This window comes from Oncorhynchus clarkii, chromosome 21 (genome assembly GCF_045791955.1).
Source record: "Oncorhynchus clarkii lewisi isolate Uvic-CL-2024 chromosome 21, UVic_Ocla_1.0, whole genome shotgun sequence".
NCBI lineage: Eukaryota > Metazoa > Chordata > Actinopteri > Salmoniformes > Salmonidae > Oncorhynchus > Oncorhynchus clarkii.
In genome coordinates this window covers 6,681,166-6,697,974 of record NC_092167.1, presented here as the reverse complement: position 1 = coordinate 6,697,974, position 16,809 = coordinate 6,681,166, and the positions used below count along the sequence as shown (strand labels likewise).

Below are 16,809 nucleotides of genomic sequence, written 5' to 3'. Positions count from 1 at the left end.
GGGATGTAGTTAGCTAAACCGGGATGTAGTTAGCTAAACCGGGATGTAGTTAGCTAAACCGGGATGTAGTTAGCTAAACCGGGATGTAGTTAGCTAAACCGGGATGTAGTTAGCTAAACCGGGATGTAGTTAGCTAAACCAGGATGTAGTTAGCTAAACCAGGATGTAGTTAACTAAACCAGGAAGTAGCCTAATGGCCCTCGCGGATGGACTACTTACCGGCGAGGAGGAAGGTGATGAGGCAGGTCTCTTTGGGCATGTAGAGTTTAAGGCGGGAGCCACTGAACACGTATTCTACCACCGCCTCTGAGCGGCCCGCTCTCTGGAGGAAAGGCAGGAACTGCTTGGCCTTCTGTGTTTCCTGGAGAAGAAAGAAACATGTTCAGAGTAGCAGCTTCACCCTAAAAATGCAGATATTCATGTCAATTGGATGGTCTGATAGTGGATCATACACCTCAGTCTTAGTCCATCTACTTCATATGCAGATGAGTAAATTAGGTTGACCCCCCTCCCTCCCTCCCTCCCTCCCTCCCCCCTTCCTTCCTTCCCCTCCCCTTCCTTCCTTCCTTCCTTCCTTCCTTCCTTCCTTCCTTCCTTCCTTCCTTCCTTCCTTCCTTCCTTCCTTCCTTCCTAGTGAGTCACTGGCTTGATGGGTACACCAAGGCCAGAATTACAAGCGTGGCTAAATCATTGCGTATTCAGACAGGCTGATGAATCAATGGCAGAGAGAGAGAGTTATATTAATAAATACACAGCTCGGCCGGCAGGCCAAGGCAGGCAGGCCAATGCAGCCACAACAAACCAGGCAGTGACTCACTAGCACTCGCTCATGATTTAGATGTCGTGGGGGGGGGGTTAGAGGAAGAGAGATGTGTTCTGGCAAAACAGATAGATGTACTGGGTGAGGAGGATGAGGAAATATGTTGTTGACAAGGTGGAACTATTCCATCAAGCGCCAGGTAGCTCAGGATTGCAGGGTGCAAAGTCAACATTGCTGTGGTGATTAAAGTTACTGGGCAGGAATCTATCCCTACACTACACATTATTTCTCTGTTCAGATGAACTCTTAGGATGGAGAAAGGTGGCCAATGGGAATAGGGAAACAGGTGAACACAAATATATACCAGCTGGGCTGGGGGACAGGAGTTAGGACGGACTGTGTTTATGTAACCTGTGTTGGGGGGTGAAGAGAGAGAGCGAGAGCGAGTGCCATATCCACTCAGCACCTTTGTATGTACTGTACACACACACACACACACCCCACTGTACTCCATTATATATCCCCACTGTATTCTTCTCAATATAACCCACTTCATCTACATAATCCCTCTCGGTAATATCCCTGTGTGTGTGTGTGTGTGTGTGTGTGTGTGTGTGTGTCACAGGCGGAGAGCTGAGGGGGGCGGTGGATCGGGTTGTTAGCTGCCATTTCTGCATTTTTATTAGAAAGCTCATTACATTAGCCTGGCCCGGCCACTACAGCCTCCACAGCCCAGCTCTCCAGCCAAGAGGGAGCAGTACTTTAAGATGGAGGAAGAGACACACACACACACACACACACACGCTTGTTCTCCCTGACTGGCAGAAGTCATCAACAGATTGGCATGGTATCAAGGATCTATTCCTGGGCGGCTGTCAGTCTTCAGAGTGACGGGGAAACAAGCTGACATGTAAATGTGTCGTATCCCCTCTATGGCTGCAGTGAAACACAGAGAGGGCTGCTGAGAGAAATGGAGCGTCTTTAGAGAGGGGGCTGGGCAAGATCAACACACACACACACACACACACACACACCTCATTACACTGGAGAACAGCGTGTGTGTCTATGCGGGCGTTAAACAATAACACACGTCCTAGACTGACTGCCCAGACCATTAAAGCACGGTCTTCTCGTAAAACAAAGACTTAAGGTGGACAGAATGAGAGGGAGGGAGTGTGTGTCCCCAGCCGTCATTCCTTTATGTGCTTTAACACACGTGGTCCATGGAGAGAGTGTGGGGAGAGTGTGGGGAGAGTGTGGGGAGAGTGTGGGGAGAGTGTGGAGAGAGTGTGGAGAGAGTGTGGAGAGAGTGTGGAGAGAGTGTGGAGAGAGTGTGGAGAGAGTGTGGAGAAAGTGTGGGGAGAGTGTGGAGAGAGTGTGGAGAGAGTGTGGAGAGAGTGTGGAGAGAGTGTGGAGAGAGTGTGGGTACGTACGTGCATCTCATTACTCCCCGTTAACACATTTTATGGGCACGGAGTAAAATCTAATCTTCATTTAGTGAGCAGCCCAATCAATTTTCATAAGCAGAGACGCTGTCTGCTGTCCCTGGAACACGTAAACAACTTCCTGGATGACTTTATTAACGCAGAGGGAACTATATTTAGATGGGACTTTATTATTATTATTATTATAGTATTATGGATATTACTTAGAGTGAGTCATCTATAGATCAGATGACAAGGTTTGTCCTGGGGAGTGGCTTGGGAGAGTCTGGAGGGCATTGAGACTGGTGGGTCAAGGTTTGGCAATTATATTATCAAGAAGAATGTTGGCCCAAGAATGTGCGTGAACATTGCACAAACACACACACACTCACTCTCCAGGGGGAAAAATACACAAGATATAAGCCTAGTCACATAACAGTAAACACACACAACTATTCCTCAAAGACACACACACCCACATTTCTCTCTCTCCCACCCACCCACACTCTCACACTAATCCATCTTACCCCAGAGATATCAGCCACTCTGTGGATGGGGACCTCCTTCTTGCTATGCAGCCCTTTCCCGTTCTTGATTGCCCTGTGATCAATCAGAGGGAGAGAGTGAGACAGAGCGGCCACCATTACGGTTCATCCCATCATCCAGCGAGTTAAGGAGAACCATCAGGTCTTTGAGCCGCAGAGGAGAAATGAAGCTGTGGGTAATAAACACTCAGAGAGCCATTCCGGCTCAGAGGGGGATACAGTTTCCAAGCTCCCCGGCTCCACCATGAGGATCAGCGGCAGAGGGACTTCACGTGTAATCTATACCCTTAAAATGGAAACTGTAATGGTTGGAGGGGACGAGGGAGTGCATTTTCAGTCTGACCCTGACGCTGGTGTGATGACAACCTGTTCAGATTCCTACTGGAAAGGGGCTGAGTGCTACAGATGAAGATGACGAAGATGATGGAAATTGTGTCAGTCATTGTCATCTGTGGGTCAGTGATGTGTGTGTGTAAGAGATGAGGGAGAATGAGAAAGGGAAGAGAAGGAGTTTGAGGAGCCCAGAAAGAGACAGAAGGAGAGAGAAGGGTAGCATGGGAAAACACTTGCACAAACACCAAGGGTGGGTCGTCATCCATCTGTTAACCCGGAGATCTTCATCTTTAGTGGTGTATTAAAGCACGTACTAAATCTCCCGGTGCACATAATTATATTCACAGACACGTGTAAAGAGAAGGCCTGATTCAGTGTGTGTGTGTGCGCGATAGAGCGACACTCAGAGGCCAATACTTTCGTAGAAAATTAGAGCAGCGCAGGGGTGTAAATCAGTCTAAACGAGAGGCTCTAATGGACAAATTCAGGTAGGTCTTTCCCTGTTTTGTTCAGTTTGCTTCCGTTTAAGAAACGTTTCGCAACAGAATCGGAGTAATGAATACACCCCAGGCCTTGTAGAGGAGCTGATTTACGACACAGGGAAAAATGGCCACCTCTGACCAGTGTTGTTCAATACTTTGCCATGATGCAACACACACATATTCGTATTGTATCCCTAAGGGGAATACACTTCTGTTGTTGCATGAGCGTGACAGAAAGCATTTTCATTTAAAGGGAGGTTTAGTCAAGCTGGTTAAATCAGTCAGGTTTAGTTTTCAGCAGTAGAAACCATTTTGGGGCACTGTGCTTACCGTGCCTCTGCAGCCAGTAGCTCGTCATAGTGGGATGAGCGCTGGTCATCATCCTGTCTGTAGCGGATGACTGTGGCAAAACCTTTACTGACCAACGCCTCGGCTATGTTACTGTGGAGGGAGAGAGAGAAACAGACAGAGTGAGTGATAGAAACAGAGTGGACAAGCTCAGAAACACTGAAGAAACACTGAAACACAAGCCCAGAAACACTGAAGAAGCTCAGAAACACAAGCTCAGAAACACAAGCTCAGAAACACAAGCCCAGAAACACTGAAGAAGCTCAGAAACACAAGCCCAGAAACACTGAAGAAGCTCAGAAACGCAAGCCCAGAAACACTGAAGAAACTCAGAAACACAAGCCCAGAAACACTGAAGAAACTCAGAAACGCAAGCTCAGAAACACTGAAGAAGCTCAGAAACACAAGCTCAGAAACACAAGCCCAGAAACACTGAAGAAGCTCAGAAACACAAGCCCAGAAACACTGAAGAAGCTCAGAAACACAAGCACTGAAACACAAGCTCAGAAACACAAGCTCAAAGACACTGAAGAGACACTGAAGAGACACTGAAGAGACACTGAAGAGACACTGAAGAGACACTGAAGAGACACTGAAGAAACACTGAAGAAACACAAGCTCAGAAAACACTGAAGAAACACAAGCTCAGAAAACACTGAAGAAACACAAGCTCAGAAACACAAGCTCAGAAACACTGAAGAAACACAAGCTCAGAAAACACTGAAGAAACACAAGCTCAGAAACAGTGAAGAAACACAAGCTCAGAAAACACTGAAGAAACACAAGCCCAGAAAACACTGAAGAAACACAAGCTCAGAAAACACTGAAGAAACACAAGCCCAGAAAACACTGAAGAAACACAAGCCCGGAAACACTGAAGAAACACAAGCTCAGAAACACTGAAGAAACACTGAAAAACACTGAAGAAACACAAGCCCAGAAAACACTGAAGAAACACAAGCTCAGAAACACTGAAGAAACACAAGCCCAGAAAACACTGAAGAAACACAAGCTCAGAAAACACTGAAGAAACACAAGCTCAGAAACACTGAAGAAACACAAGCCCAGAAACACAAGCCCAGAAACACAAGCCCAGAAACACAAGCCCAGAAACACAAGCCCAGAAACACAAGCCCAGAAACACAAGCCCAGAAACACAAGCCCAGAAACACAAGCCCAGAAACACTGAAGCGGAACAAAGAAAGCTTAAGGAATATGTGAAAGACAATGACTGACTAACTGACTAGCAAGTCAAGGTCCCGGCAACATGGCGAGGTGAGAGAGACCTTCGAACCACAGCAAGCAGAGGCTGCATTGTTATTTCACAACCACAGAAAGAGGGGGAAGGTGAGAGATAGAAGTAGAAAGATAACAGGTGAGAGTTTGATGGAAGGGCTCTGCAGTTAGCTCAGAGCCCTTAGGCGCCCATGTAACAGCTAAAGTGGATGGGAGTGAGTGCACTCGGTGCAGGCTCGTCTTTCCAAAATGTTTTGTTAGCCTGTCGGCATGCTAAGACCGTGATTGAGTAAGTTTGGTGGCTCCTCATTGTGGTGAAATGTTTTTATTAGGTTTTCTGTTCAGATTAATTGGAGAGGTGGATGAGGCAGGGACAGAGAGCGAGAGAGCCAGAGAGAGGCAGAGAGAGGCAGAGAGAGGCAGAGAGAGGCAGAGAATACAAACAGGAGGAGTCTAGTAAACTGCCTTCAATTGAGATGTGGAGTCAAAAAGAAAAGAGAAAAAACAGAAAAAGTAATTTCCCCCGTCCTCACTTTGTTTCATTTTCGGTCTTTTATAAATTGAGACAAATTGAGCATCACATCATGACAGTGGCTTTAATGACTTTCACATCTTCTGAATGGAAATGTGGAGGCAGATCAGCTAACACTGCAAAAATGTTGGACTAAGTGTTGCAAATTGCCTTCAAATTAGACACTTAAAGTTGAAAAAGCATATTGTTTTCTTTTCATAGATCTCACATGACTGGGATGGGTGAAAACAACATGGTGGATCTTTCACTTTGACCCATCCAGGTTGTCAGATTAGTGCTTGTTCCAAAGACTATTTATTCTACCTTCATTTATAAAGGCAAGTCAGTTTAAAGAACAAACTCTTATTTACTGAATGACCTAGCCTGCCTGACTGTATGCATTTATAAAGGCAAGTCAGTTTAAAGAACAAACTCTTATTTACTGAATGACCTAGCCTGCCTGACTGTATGCATTTATAAAGTATGAGGAAATGAGGTTGACGTGTCCTTGGGAAATCAGACAACCTTTAATACAACCTTAAATTAGCCTAAAAGCAGGGTACGGTCAAACAGGCCTTTTCCACACCCCTCTCCACCAGTCCCCACTCCAACACTAACCATCTCAATGGTCGTGGTATCTAGGACGTAGGCTGCTAGCCTGCTGGCACTCGCTATCTCCAGCTAGCCCCCCTGCTGTGCCTCTCTCCCTCGCCTTGTGCTAAACGGGTAGAGGGGTCTGGCTCACCACGTGGAGAGAAATATGGTGCGCCATAAGACGAGCACGCACGCACACACACAGCACCTCAGAGCCTGAGGGCGGCCCGGGCACCTGTTACCCACAATGCACCGCAGTACGTCTGCCTGCTAATTGGGTGACCTACGCTGGCCGGGCGTTGCTGCTAACTAGCAGTGCCGTGTGATAAGGGGGGCTAGCAGATGAAAGGAGAGGGACTCCGTAGCTCCAGAACATGTCTTAACAAGGTCTTTCTTCCATTTGTATGAGTGAAAACAACCTCAGAGGGCGTAGCCGGGCGACATGTTGACCTGAAGGGGTGTGAATGAACTGTGTGGCTTGCCCACGTTGGTTGCTCTTCAATGCAGTAGGCCTGTACTGTGTACATTTAACCTGTTCTATTGGGCCTTTGTAGAGCTTTTATTTCTCGTTGAACTGTCTTGTCCTTGTCCATTACATCAGTGTCCTACAGACAGATATTCACTTCAACTGATTCTAAGGAATATAGATATATATGGCCTAGATCAGTCCCCTTCAATCATAGCATATTGTGCATGTTTGTTCCAGTCCAGTACTAACACCCAATTCAACTTTCCAATGGGTGAAATACAGTAAGTTTGAGCCGACTCTGCCGTGTTCCTACTGGACTAGAACAAAGCTCTGCACTTACTATAGAGGTTTCCGGTGTACTCACATGCCGCCGATGGTGACCGTGGCACAGGTGCGTTCTGCAAAGGCGGGGATGGTGCTGGTCTCTGAGGAGCTGGTGGCAGCTCTGATGTAATCCACCGTGACGTTCACCTGAAACGCCATGTCACAGGAAATGATGTCAATGCCATGTCACAGGAAATGATGTCAGACAACTCTCTCGGTGAATGATGTCAAACAACTGAAGGTTGATTTAAAGGAGCCACCGTGTCTTTAGTGGACTAGAGACCTCAAGTCCTCACGGTCACCGTCATGTAATATAGGGTTGAAGACAGCGTATGACTGCACACGTGGGGAGATTTGGAGTCGATTTGTGTCAACGTCATTTATTTTGTCGTTATGTCGGCCTATCATTCATGACTAACATTAGTGATGGGGGGAATCGATAAAGTTACAAAACGCTAGTATTTTCCTTCAGAGCTTGTTCTCCATCATTTTAAGTAGGAAGCCAATTTGTTTTCAGCACCTTATATACATGACTGATCAAAACGTTTTTCTCGTTTTTCTCATGACTCTCTTGTCCCTCTGAAGCAGACAGATGGTGAGCAATATGTTGGGAACATCAAGTCGTAATAAAATCAAGGCATCAACTAGTCAAAGTTTTTGAAATAATTAGAAATACTGGTCATGAAAATGTGTGTGTGTGTGTGTGTGTGTGTGCTGTGTGTGTGTGTGTGTGTGTGTGTGTGTACGGGCTAGTTTACAAGGTCACCCCCAGTCAGTGTGAATCATGTCAGGCTGGACTGTAGATCTCCCCAGAGGAGCACTGGGGCTGTTTATAACTCCACGCTCACAAACACACTCACACGCACGCGCCCACGCAACCAAGAGGTGGCAGATTGCTATCCAACACAGACAGGCCCAGCAGCACACAGCGGGTGGAGGAAAAACAGTGTTTAGATGGGGAACAACCATTTCCCCCATTCCTCCCTTCCTGGCCGACAGAGCAAACAGAAGCAGGGAAGCAGGGATGAATAGGATAGGTGGGGACCGGCAATGACATTCCCTAAGCCCAGGATGGGAGCAACAGGGAATCTACAATCTGGGAATCTCCAGGCCTGCATTTTTACTCCATCATACAGTTGAGCAAACAAAGAGCTATTCCGTTAGAGAGAGGTGCGAGGGTCCCAACCGTCCCAGATGGTGGGGTCATATAGAAGTGGGAGAGGAGACGAGGGGGGCGTTGTCATTAATCTGAGGGCCTCACTGGACAAGGACACGGTGATGGAGGGTAGACAGGATTATAGGAAATGGATGTCCCAGCATGCTCTCTGCTAAGTTGGCGTCTGGCAAGGGTGGGTGGTAAAATGGGGATGTGAGAGAGTGGTAGAGGAAGAAGCTAGAACGGCCTAGCGACGAGAGGGTTTGGGGCTACAGTGTAACCGTAAAAGGGGACTAAAGGGTGTTGTACTACATTTGAGGACTATGTGGAGCGTTTTGTACAACAATAGGGCACAATCGTAGGGTTTATCATTGGTAGCCTAGCGGTTAGAGAGTTTGGCCAGTAACCAAAAGGTTGCTGGTTCGAATACCTGAGCAGACAAGGTGAAAAATCTGTCGATGTGGCACTTAAACCTAATTTTCTCCAGGGCACCGTACTACTACGGCTGACCCTGTAATACAACACATTTCACTGCCTCTGTCCAGTGTATATGACAAAATATATTTAATTCTACAAAATGGCTGAAGCATTTACTACCCTAAATGTTATTGTGTGTGACTGTTACTAGAAGTCTTCAGAGGCCATTGCATCTATTTTCATGTTAAAGTAGACCTAACAGAATGAGTGGAAAGTTCCCCTATAACAAACCAAAACACAAGGCTCAACTTCCACTTAATATAGAAAACTGCCTGGACTACACAACATATTACTGTCAATAACATTGGTATAAGATGCTCTTAGTAATATTACCGCTAGCAAACACACACACGTCATAACAGAAAATAAGCATAACAACCCAATCTGATCGGCATAATGTAAATTTCATTTAGCGCAGACTTCCTGTCGAGGCTCCTCATTTTCCCACAGCGGAACACGGCTGTAAGCTTTTTTGTACCTCAACAAATAAAGGCATTTATTCCCTCCATAAAATATGGTTTTGGTTCATTTGTGCTTTGTGTCGCGTCTCCTCCCGAATCTACACATCTTCTGTAATGGCTCTGCATCTTTGGGCAGGGATAATGACTTCAGATGAGGGGAGGAGGAAGAGCGTGAGAGAGGGAGGAGAGATGGAGAAAAGAGGAGAGGAGAGGAGCAGGAGAGGAGGGGAAGGAGAGGAGCAGAGATGGAGAGAAAGAAGAGAGGAGCAGAGATGGAGAGAAAGAAGAGAGGAGCAGAGATGGAGAGAAAGAAGAGAGGAGCAGAGATGGAGAGAAAGAAGAGAGGAGCAGAGAGCAGAGATGGAGAGAAAGAGAGGAGGAGCAGAGATGGAGAGAAAGAGAGGAGAGGAGCAGAGATGGAGAGAAAGAAGAGAGGAGCAGAGGTGGAGAGAAAGAAGAGAGGAGCAGAGGTGGAGAGAAAGAAGAGAGGAGCAGAGGTGGAGAGAAAGAAGAGAGGAGCAGAGATGGAGAGAAAGAAGAGAGGAGCAGAGATGGAGTGAAAGAAGAGAGGAGCAGAGATGGAGAGAAAGAAGAGAGGAGCAGAGATGGAGAGAAAGAAGAGAGGAGCAGAGATGGAGAGAAAGAAGAGAGGAGCAGAGATGGAGAGAAAGAAGAGAGGAGCAGAGATGAAGAGAGGAGCAGAGATGGAGAGAAAGAAGAGAGGAGCAGAGAGAAAGAAGAGAGGAGCAGAGATGGAGCAGAGAAAGAAGAGGAGCAGAGATGGAGAGAAAGAAGAGAGGAGCAGAGATGGAGAGAAAGAAGAGAGGAGCAGAGATGGAAAGAAAGGAGAGGAGCAGAGATGGAAAGAAAGGAGAGGAGCAGAGATGGAAAGAAAGAAGAGGAGCAGAGATGGTAAGAAAGAGAGGAGAGGAACAGAGATGGAGAGAAAGAGGAAGATAAAGATTAGAGGAAAAAATGAGGACAAAAGCAGGAGGAAGGAGACGGAAAAGGAATAGAGCAGATTTTCAGCAGAGCACGACAGAGAGGGAGAGAGTCTGACCCCATTAAGTAAAGTGATGATAGATTAAAAGGTTTGACAAAGCGATGGTAGATTAGAGGATCCAGCAGATTCTCCACAGACCAGTGTGCAGATCTCGAGATAGAGAAGTCATTTAGAAGAGACCCCTAGAGGAGAGGACTGGAGGGGGATATCTGATGGGGAGGAGGAGGGGAAGAAATGTGTTTGTTCCGACTGGGATCAGGGGCTCGGAGATTCGCTTAACTGTGCGCATGTGTGTGCGGGCGTCTGCGTAAATAGAGTGTAGGTAGATAGAGTGTAGGTGTCCAATAAGTAAAAAGCATGCTTGGTCAGACACAGGGATGTTTTGCTGCAGAGCTCCCCACACCAACCACAGTGTGAGTGGTTGAGTTTAATAGTCTGGCGCTAGGTGCAGCGGGGAAAGTCTAATACATATTTTATGGATTAAAAACTGAGCCTCGGCTCTGCTCAAACACACAGCTGTAATTCCAGCGTCTTAAAGCCCCGGGTGGAGAGAGACATGACTTCATAACAGTATTGATGTGCTCAGATGCCCTGGTGTTGTTAACACAGTAAAAGCAGCTGGCTATCATTTAGGGAACTGGGGTGAACCGCAAACTCCATACAAAGTCCCACCTGGGACCTTGACCTGGGGATCTAGTGACTCCTGTGAACTGAGCAGGCATGTACAGCGGGGGCAAAAAAGTATTTAGTCAGCCACCAATTGTGCAAGTTCTCCCACTTAAAAAGATGAGGCCTGTAATTTTCATCATAGGTACACTTGACAGACAAAATTAGAAAAAAAAATCCAGAAAATCACATTATAGGATTTTTCAATGATGAATTTAACTGCCTTTGCAAATTATGGTTACTGGCTCTAAAAATAAGTATTTGGTCACCTACAAACAAGCAAGATTTCTGGCTCTCACAGACCTGTAACTTCTTCTTTAATAGGATCCTCTGTCCTCCACTCGTTACCTGTATTAATGGCACCTGTTTGAACTTGTTATCAGTATAAAAGACACCTGTCCACAACCTCAAACAGTCACACTCCAAACTCCACTATGGCCAAGACCAAAGAGCTGTCAAAGGACACCAGAAACAAAATTGTAGACCTGCACCAGGCTGGGAAGACTGAATCTGCAATAGGTAAGCAGCTTGGTTTGAAGAAATCAACTGTGGGAGCAATTATTAGGAAATGGAAGACATACAAGACCATTGATAATCTCCCTCGATCTGGGGCTCCACGCAAGATCTCACCCCGGGGGGTCAAAATGATCACAAGAACGGTGAGCAAAAATCCCAGAACCACACGGGGGGACCTAGTGAATGACCTGCAGAGAGCTGGGACCAAAGTAACAAAGCCTACCATCAGTAACACACTATGCCAGTGCCAGACGTGTCCCCCTGCTTAAGCCAGTACATGTCCAGGCCCGTCTGACTAAGTACTTTTTTGCCCCACTGTATAAAGAGCAACACAAACACGTGTGCATACCGCTATACACACCGACTGCTCCCACTATAGTCAAACTGGCAACACAAACGCCACGGTGATTCGCTTTACATTCCCACACACGTTATAAAAAAAATATTTTAAAAAGTGCCATTCACTGTACTACACTCACGCAGCAGAACAGGAGCCACTTTGAGCAGGCCGGGATTATCCGAATGTGCTCTCCCCTGATAAGTGGATTAATGCAACGTTTCCATTGGACTTTTTCTGCTGAGGCTGAGACCCGGCGCATAGAAAAGAGGAACAGCACTACTTATAAAGTTAACCAAATCTAGCTTTGGATTATGTCACCGAGCGAAACAGCTATTTCAACACGGTGAGAGTCGAGAGAGAGAGAGAGAGAGAGAGAGAGAGAAAGAGACAGAAATAGAGAGAGCAGAAAGCACTTCTCTGCAGATTTACCTTCATTACCCGACACGAATAAACTTCTCAGGCTTTCTGGCGTCTCTGTCAGTGTGTTGAGGGATAGAAGGAAGAGAAGCGACCTGACATGGACTCCAGTCCAGTCTAACCATCTGAGGCTTGTGTACAGCACTTCAGGGCCCATATTCACAGCGGCTGATAGTAGAGGCGCTGATAGAGGATAAGTCTTTTAAAATTCAGAACCAATCAAATTATACGGATTATATATATATGATATGGAGCTGATCCTATATCAGCACTAATCTTGTGATTAGCAACCTGAAGTCTATGGCCTGAGATTGTACACTGACTGACTGCATCCATCCACTCTCTTGATTTCCTTTCAGAGCTGTGTGTGTGGGTGTTAAGAGGTCAAATAACACTTGGACACATTTGAATCAAAAAAACGATAACTGGGATTCAAAACAAATGTTCTCCTCACACATCAAGAGAACGTTAGAATTGAGATGCAGTCTGGTTAAATTCTCTGTTGAACTTGTTAGTCATAAACTGTTGTTTATATGACTAATCCCTGAAACTTGGTTATTAAAATGTATTGAAAGAGGTTTTGTTGTAGCCCAGAATCATTAAGAGGGTAGTTTGGTATTTTCCTCCACCACTTGTGCAAGTCAAAAAAATAACCAACTACCTCAGTCACACATTAACAGCTCTTAACTGATGCTCTGACATCCATTTGATACGGACCCAACCTCTGATAACAGAAATCCTTTGAATATTGGACACGCTTCATAACAGATGAAAAGTATCTCAGACATCTTGATAGAGATGGAGACAAGGGGACATTATTATTTTATACATCTCTTAAAGTGGAGCACTTTGAGGCTTCCTCTGGCTGTCTGCCAACTTACTAAACAGACACTTTGAATGATTGCTTGATTGAGCTTATTGTATTTCAGTGTTGTACGCCTTTTATGCTTAGGTCGATGACAATAGTGTTCTGTGGGGAAAAGTTGGTTCAATTCCAAACAACCACCATTGTTGGACTGTATGATTCAACCTTTGACCTGTCATGTAAAACCCTCTTTCGGACCACTCGGGACTGAAGAGGGGCACATTCTGATGAGGGATGCCCAGCAGGTGAACCCAATTTGGGGATGGCAGCACTCCTTGCACGCCGTCCCACCGGATTTCGAGGGAGCGAAAATAACTTGTTAAACTAATGTAGTCTGCCGTGCTGTGTGAGGCGAGGGCAGAGCGCGGGCGGCTCCGAGCTGGGGCTTTCGGGCGTACCGTGCCCTCCTGAGCACCAGACGCGTCTGAAAATACCGCAGAGTACCACCGTGTCAAGTCCCAATTACCCCGCTGATGAAGTAAAGTGATGGTGCCGGTCGTGCCGAGCAGAGCTAAGAGCGCTAAAAGAACCCAGTGCAGGTTCTCAAATTAAACCAGGCTCAAAGGCTTTAGTACTACATTTAAACATTAGTCATTTAGAAGACCATCTTATCCAGAGCCACCTACAGGAGCAATTGGGGTTAAGTGCCTTGCTCAAGGGCACGTAGTCGGCTCTGGGATTTGAACCAGCAATCTTTGGGTTATTGGCCCTAACGCTCTTAACCGCTAGGCTACCTGCCACCTACAGTACTGTCAAATCTCTTCTGTCCTCCTTTGTGTTTGCTGAGGTAAAATGATGGTGTCTGCGGTGGCCAGCGAAGCAGGAGAGACAAAAACAGCCACTGGACACGATCAGAGAACCTTCTGCATAGCAGGACAAAAGCATTGGTAGGACTGTCAAATCTGCTCGTTGGATGGTTTAGCTTCCACACTTACTTAGTGAACTGGGTTCCCTGACATTTCCCTTTTCTGCAGTCAAAATGGGATCAAAACAGAAGCACATTAGGCCTATATGCAGTCAAAGATCAGCATTACAGCCCTTTTCCTTCCATGTACGTATTGGTACATTCACCCTCGTCTCACACCACTGTACCCTTACATCAATACAACACTTGATGCGGCTAATCATCTCAGATTCTTCCTTGTCGTGCTTTCTAACTCTGGTTGCCATGGCGGCCAAGGGCAGTGAACCTACCCTCAAGGTAAAAAATAGTTTGGGTATCAACATTTATCTATTCTCAGCTGAGCCGTGTCTTAGCAAAAACACAGGTTATTAAAGAACGGGAGGAAACTAATGATAAGCCAGGGTTTCAAATAAAGGTTAAAAAAAAATACTTAATTGTTGCCCGTTTGAGCTGGGGAGCCTCAATATACCAATAGAAAACGCTCTGTTGGAAAATATTTTAGTTTGGACTTGATGATATTGTACCGTTTTCCTTTTGTAACTTTAAGTTGTGAATACAAATCAAATCAAAAGAACGGGGGAATGTTTTAGTCTCATGCTGGATGGATTGGGCTACAGCGAACAGAAGCTCTACACCTAAACCGTCATCACTTCAAAGGAATCGGAACAAACGGGGGAGGGCCTAGCCTTCTAAAGGAATATACGATGGATGAACACAGTGCCGTACTCTCAGCTTTTATAATGACAATGGGAGAGGTGGAGGAATCGAATCAAGGATGAGGGGCAAAGAAGAATGAGAGGATAACTAAGACGATGCTGGATTGAAATACCATTTGAAAATCATTTGACATACATTAGCTGGGCTTGATTGAGCATGCCTGTTGCAATGGAACCAACTGAATAGTCGCAAAAGTTCCAACCCCCCGCCAAACTGGCACTCCACGCAAGGCTAAAGCAATCGCTGAAAGTATTTGAAAGCTTTCAAAATAGTGTTTCAATCCAGGTCTGGTTGGAGTCTCATGCACCTTCCCAGATGATATAATCCATTTGAGATATAGACCTAGTCGACGTGCGATGATTTTAGAGTCAGACGCATTCATAACTGTAGATACGTAGATACGTCTACCAAGCTCTCACTCCAGGCACAGGAATGTTTGAGTTGTTTTCTAACAGACCCAGGAGTACAACTTCTCTCCGTAAACCACAGCAGCACTAGAGTGCTTCTCCTGGACTGTCAATGTGCTGGACGTTTATAGTGGATGCCAGCAGAAGCACTGGAGGACGTAAAAAAGGTACTTCTCATTTCCCACTCCGGTGTTAATGTGATGTCACTGTTAAGTAGCTCTCTGTAGCCATGGAGGTATATCCATCTGTAGTAAGAGCAACACAGGGTCCACTGGCCAATTCACTGACAAACGTCAGGTTCAGCTTGCTTATATAGAGCAGGTACTACCCGTTTGCTGAAATGGTTGCGAGAACACGAAGTTCGCAAAGCTTCGAGAGCACTTTCAGGAGGTGCTGAAACCCAAAATTATTCTCAACCACCGAGAATGGGCGCATATCCACGGCTATAAACATACTTCAGAATGCTGTTCATTGACTACAGCTCAGCGTTCAACACCATAGTGCCCACAAAGCTCATCACTAAGCGAAGGACCCTGGGACTAAACACCTCCCTCTGCAACTGGATCCTGGACTTCCTGGCGGTCAGGCCCCAGGTGATAAGGGTAGGCAACAACACGCTGACCCTCAACACTGGGGCCCCTCAGGGCTGCGTGCTTAGTCCCCTCCTGTACTCTCTGTTCACCCACGACTATGTGGCCAAGCACGACTCCAACACCATCATTAAGTTTGCTGACGACACAACAATGGTAGGCATGATCACCGACAACAATGAGACAGCCTAACGTGGGGAGGTCAGAGACCTGGCAGTCTGGTGCCAGGACAACAACCTCTCCCTCAATGTGAGCAAGACAAAGGAGCTGATGGTGGACTATAGGAAAAGGAGGGCCGAACATTAACTATCATGGTCCAAAGACACCAAGACAGTTGTGAAGAGGGCACAACAACACCTTTTTCCCCACAGGAGACTGAAAAGATTTGGCATGGGTCCCCAGATCCTTAAAAAGTTATACAGCTGCACCAGAGGGCATCCTGACCAGTTGCAACACCGCCTGGTATGGCAACTGCTCGACATCTACAGAGGGTGTAATGTGTACGGCTCAGTACATTACTGGGACGAGCTTCCTACCATCCAGGACCTATCTACTAGACAGTGTCAGAGGAAGGCCCAAAAAATTGTCAAAGCCTCCGGTCACCCAAGTTCTCTCTGCTACCACACGGCAAGAGGTACCAGAGTGCCAAGTCTATGACAAAAAGGCTCCTTAACAGATTCTACCCCCAAGCCATAAGACTGCTAATCAAATGGCCACCCTGACTATTTACATAGACTGACACCCTCCCGTTTGTTTTTACACTGCTGCTACTGGTTGTTAATTATCTATGCATAGTCACTTTACAAATTACCTTGACTAACCTGTACCCCTGCATATTGACTCGATACCGGTTCCCCCTGTATATAGTCTCGTTATTGTTATGTCATTTTCTTGTGTTACTTTTAGATTATTATTTTTATTTTATTTTCACTTTAGTTTATTAACTATATTTCTTCAACTGCATCGTTGGTTAAATCCTCGTAAGTAAGAGTTTCACTGTAAGGTCTACCACACTTGTTGTATTCGGGGCATGTGACAAATAAAATGCTATTTGATTTGACCTATCGTTCTTGTCATTTATTTTGCCTGGTCAGAATCTGCTGTGAAGGGCTGCTTCAATTCAGAGGGGAGATGAAGTTGTTGTGTTTTTTGTCTCCAGTGGTAGGAATACTGAGGTAATGTCGGCGTAAATGTGTCAACGTGTTTCATGTTTGAGGTGTTGGCAGCTGCATAGGCTATTCTCGTTGAGCAGTGGAGACAATCT

The 16,809-nt window shown here is 46.0% G+C and overlaps 1 protein-coding gene across 1 annotated transcript in view; it reads right to left on the bottom strand.

Annotated features, from left to right (window-relative positions):
- LOC139378428 (staphylococcal nuclease domain-containing protein 1) overlaps positions 1 to 16,809 on the bottom strand; it is a gene marked incomplete at its 5' end in the record, with an annotated part of 274,769 nt that overhangs the window by 236,405 nt on the left and 21,555 nt on the right. The window contains 4 exon segments of the mRNA XM_071120595.1: positions 220 to 361; positions 2,712 to 2,784; positions 3,875 to 3,985; positions 7,067 to 7,173. Of these exon segments, the coding sequence (XP_070976696.1) occupies positions 220 to 361; positions 2,712 to 2,784; positions 3,875 to 3,985; positions 7,067 to 7,173 (433 nt within the window).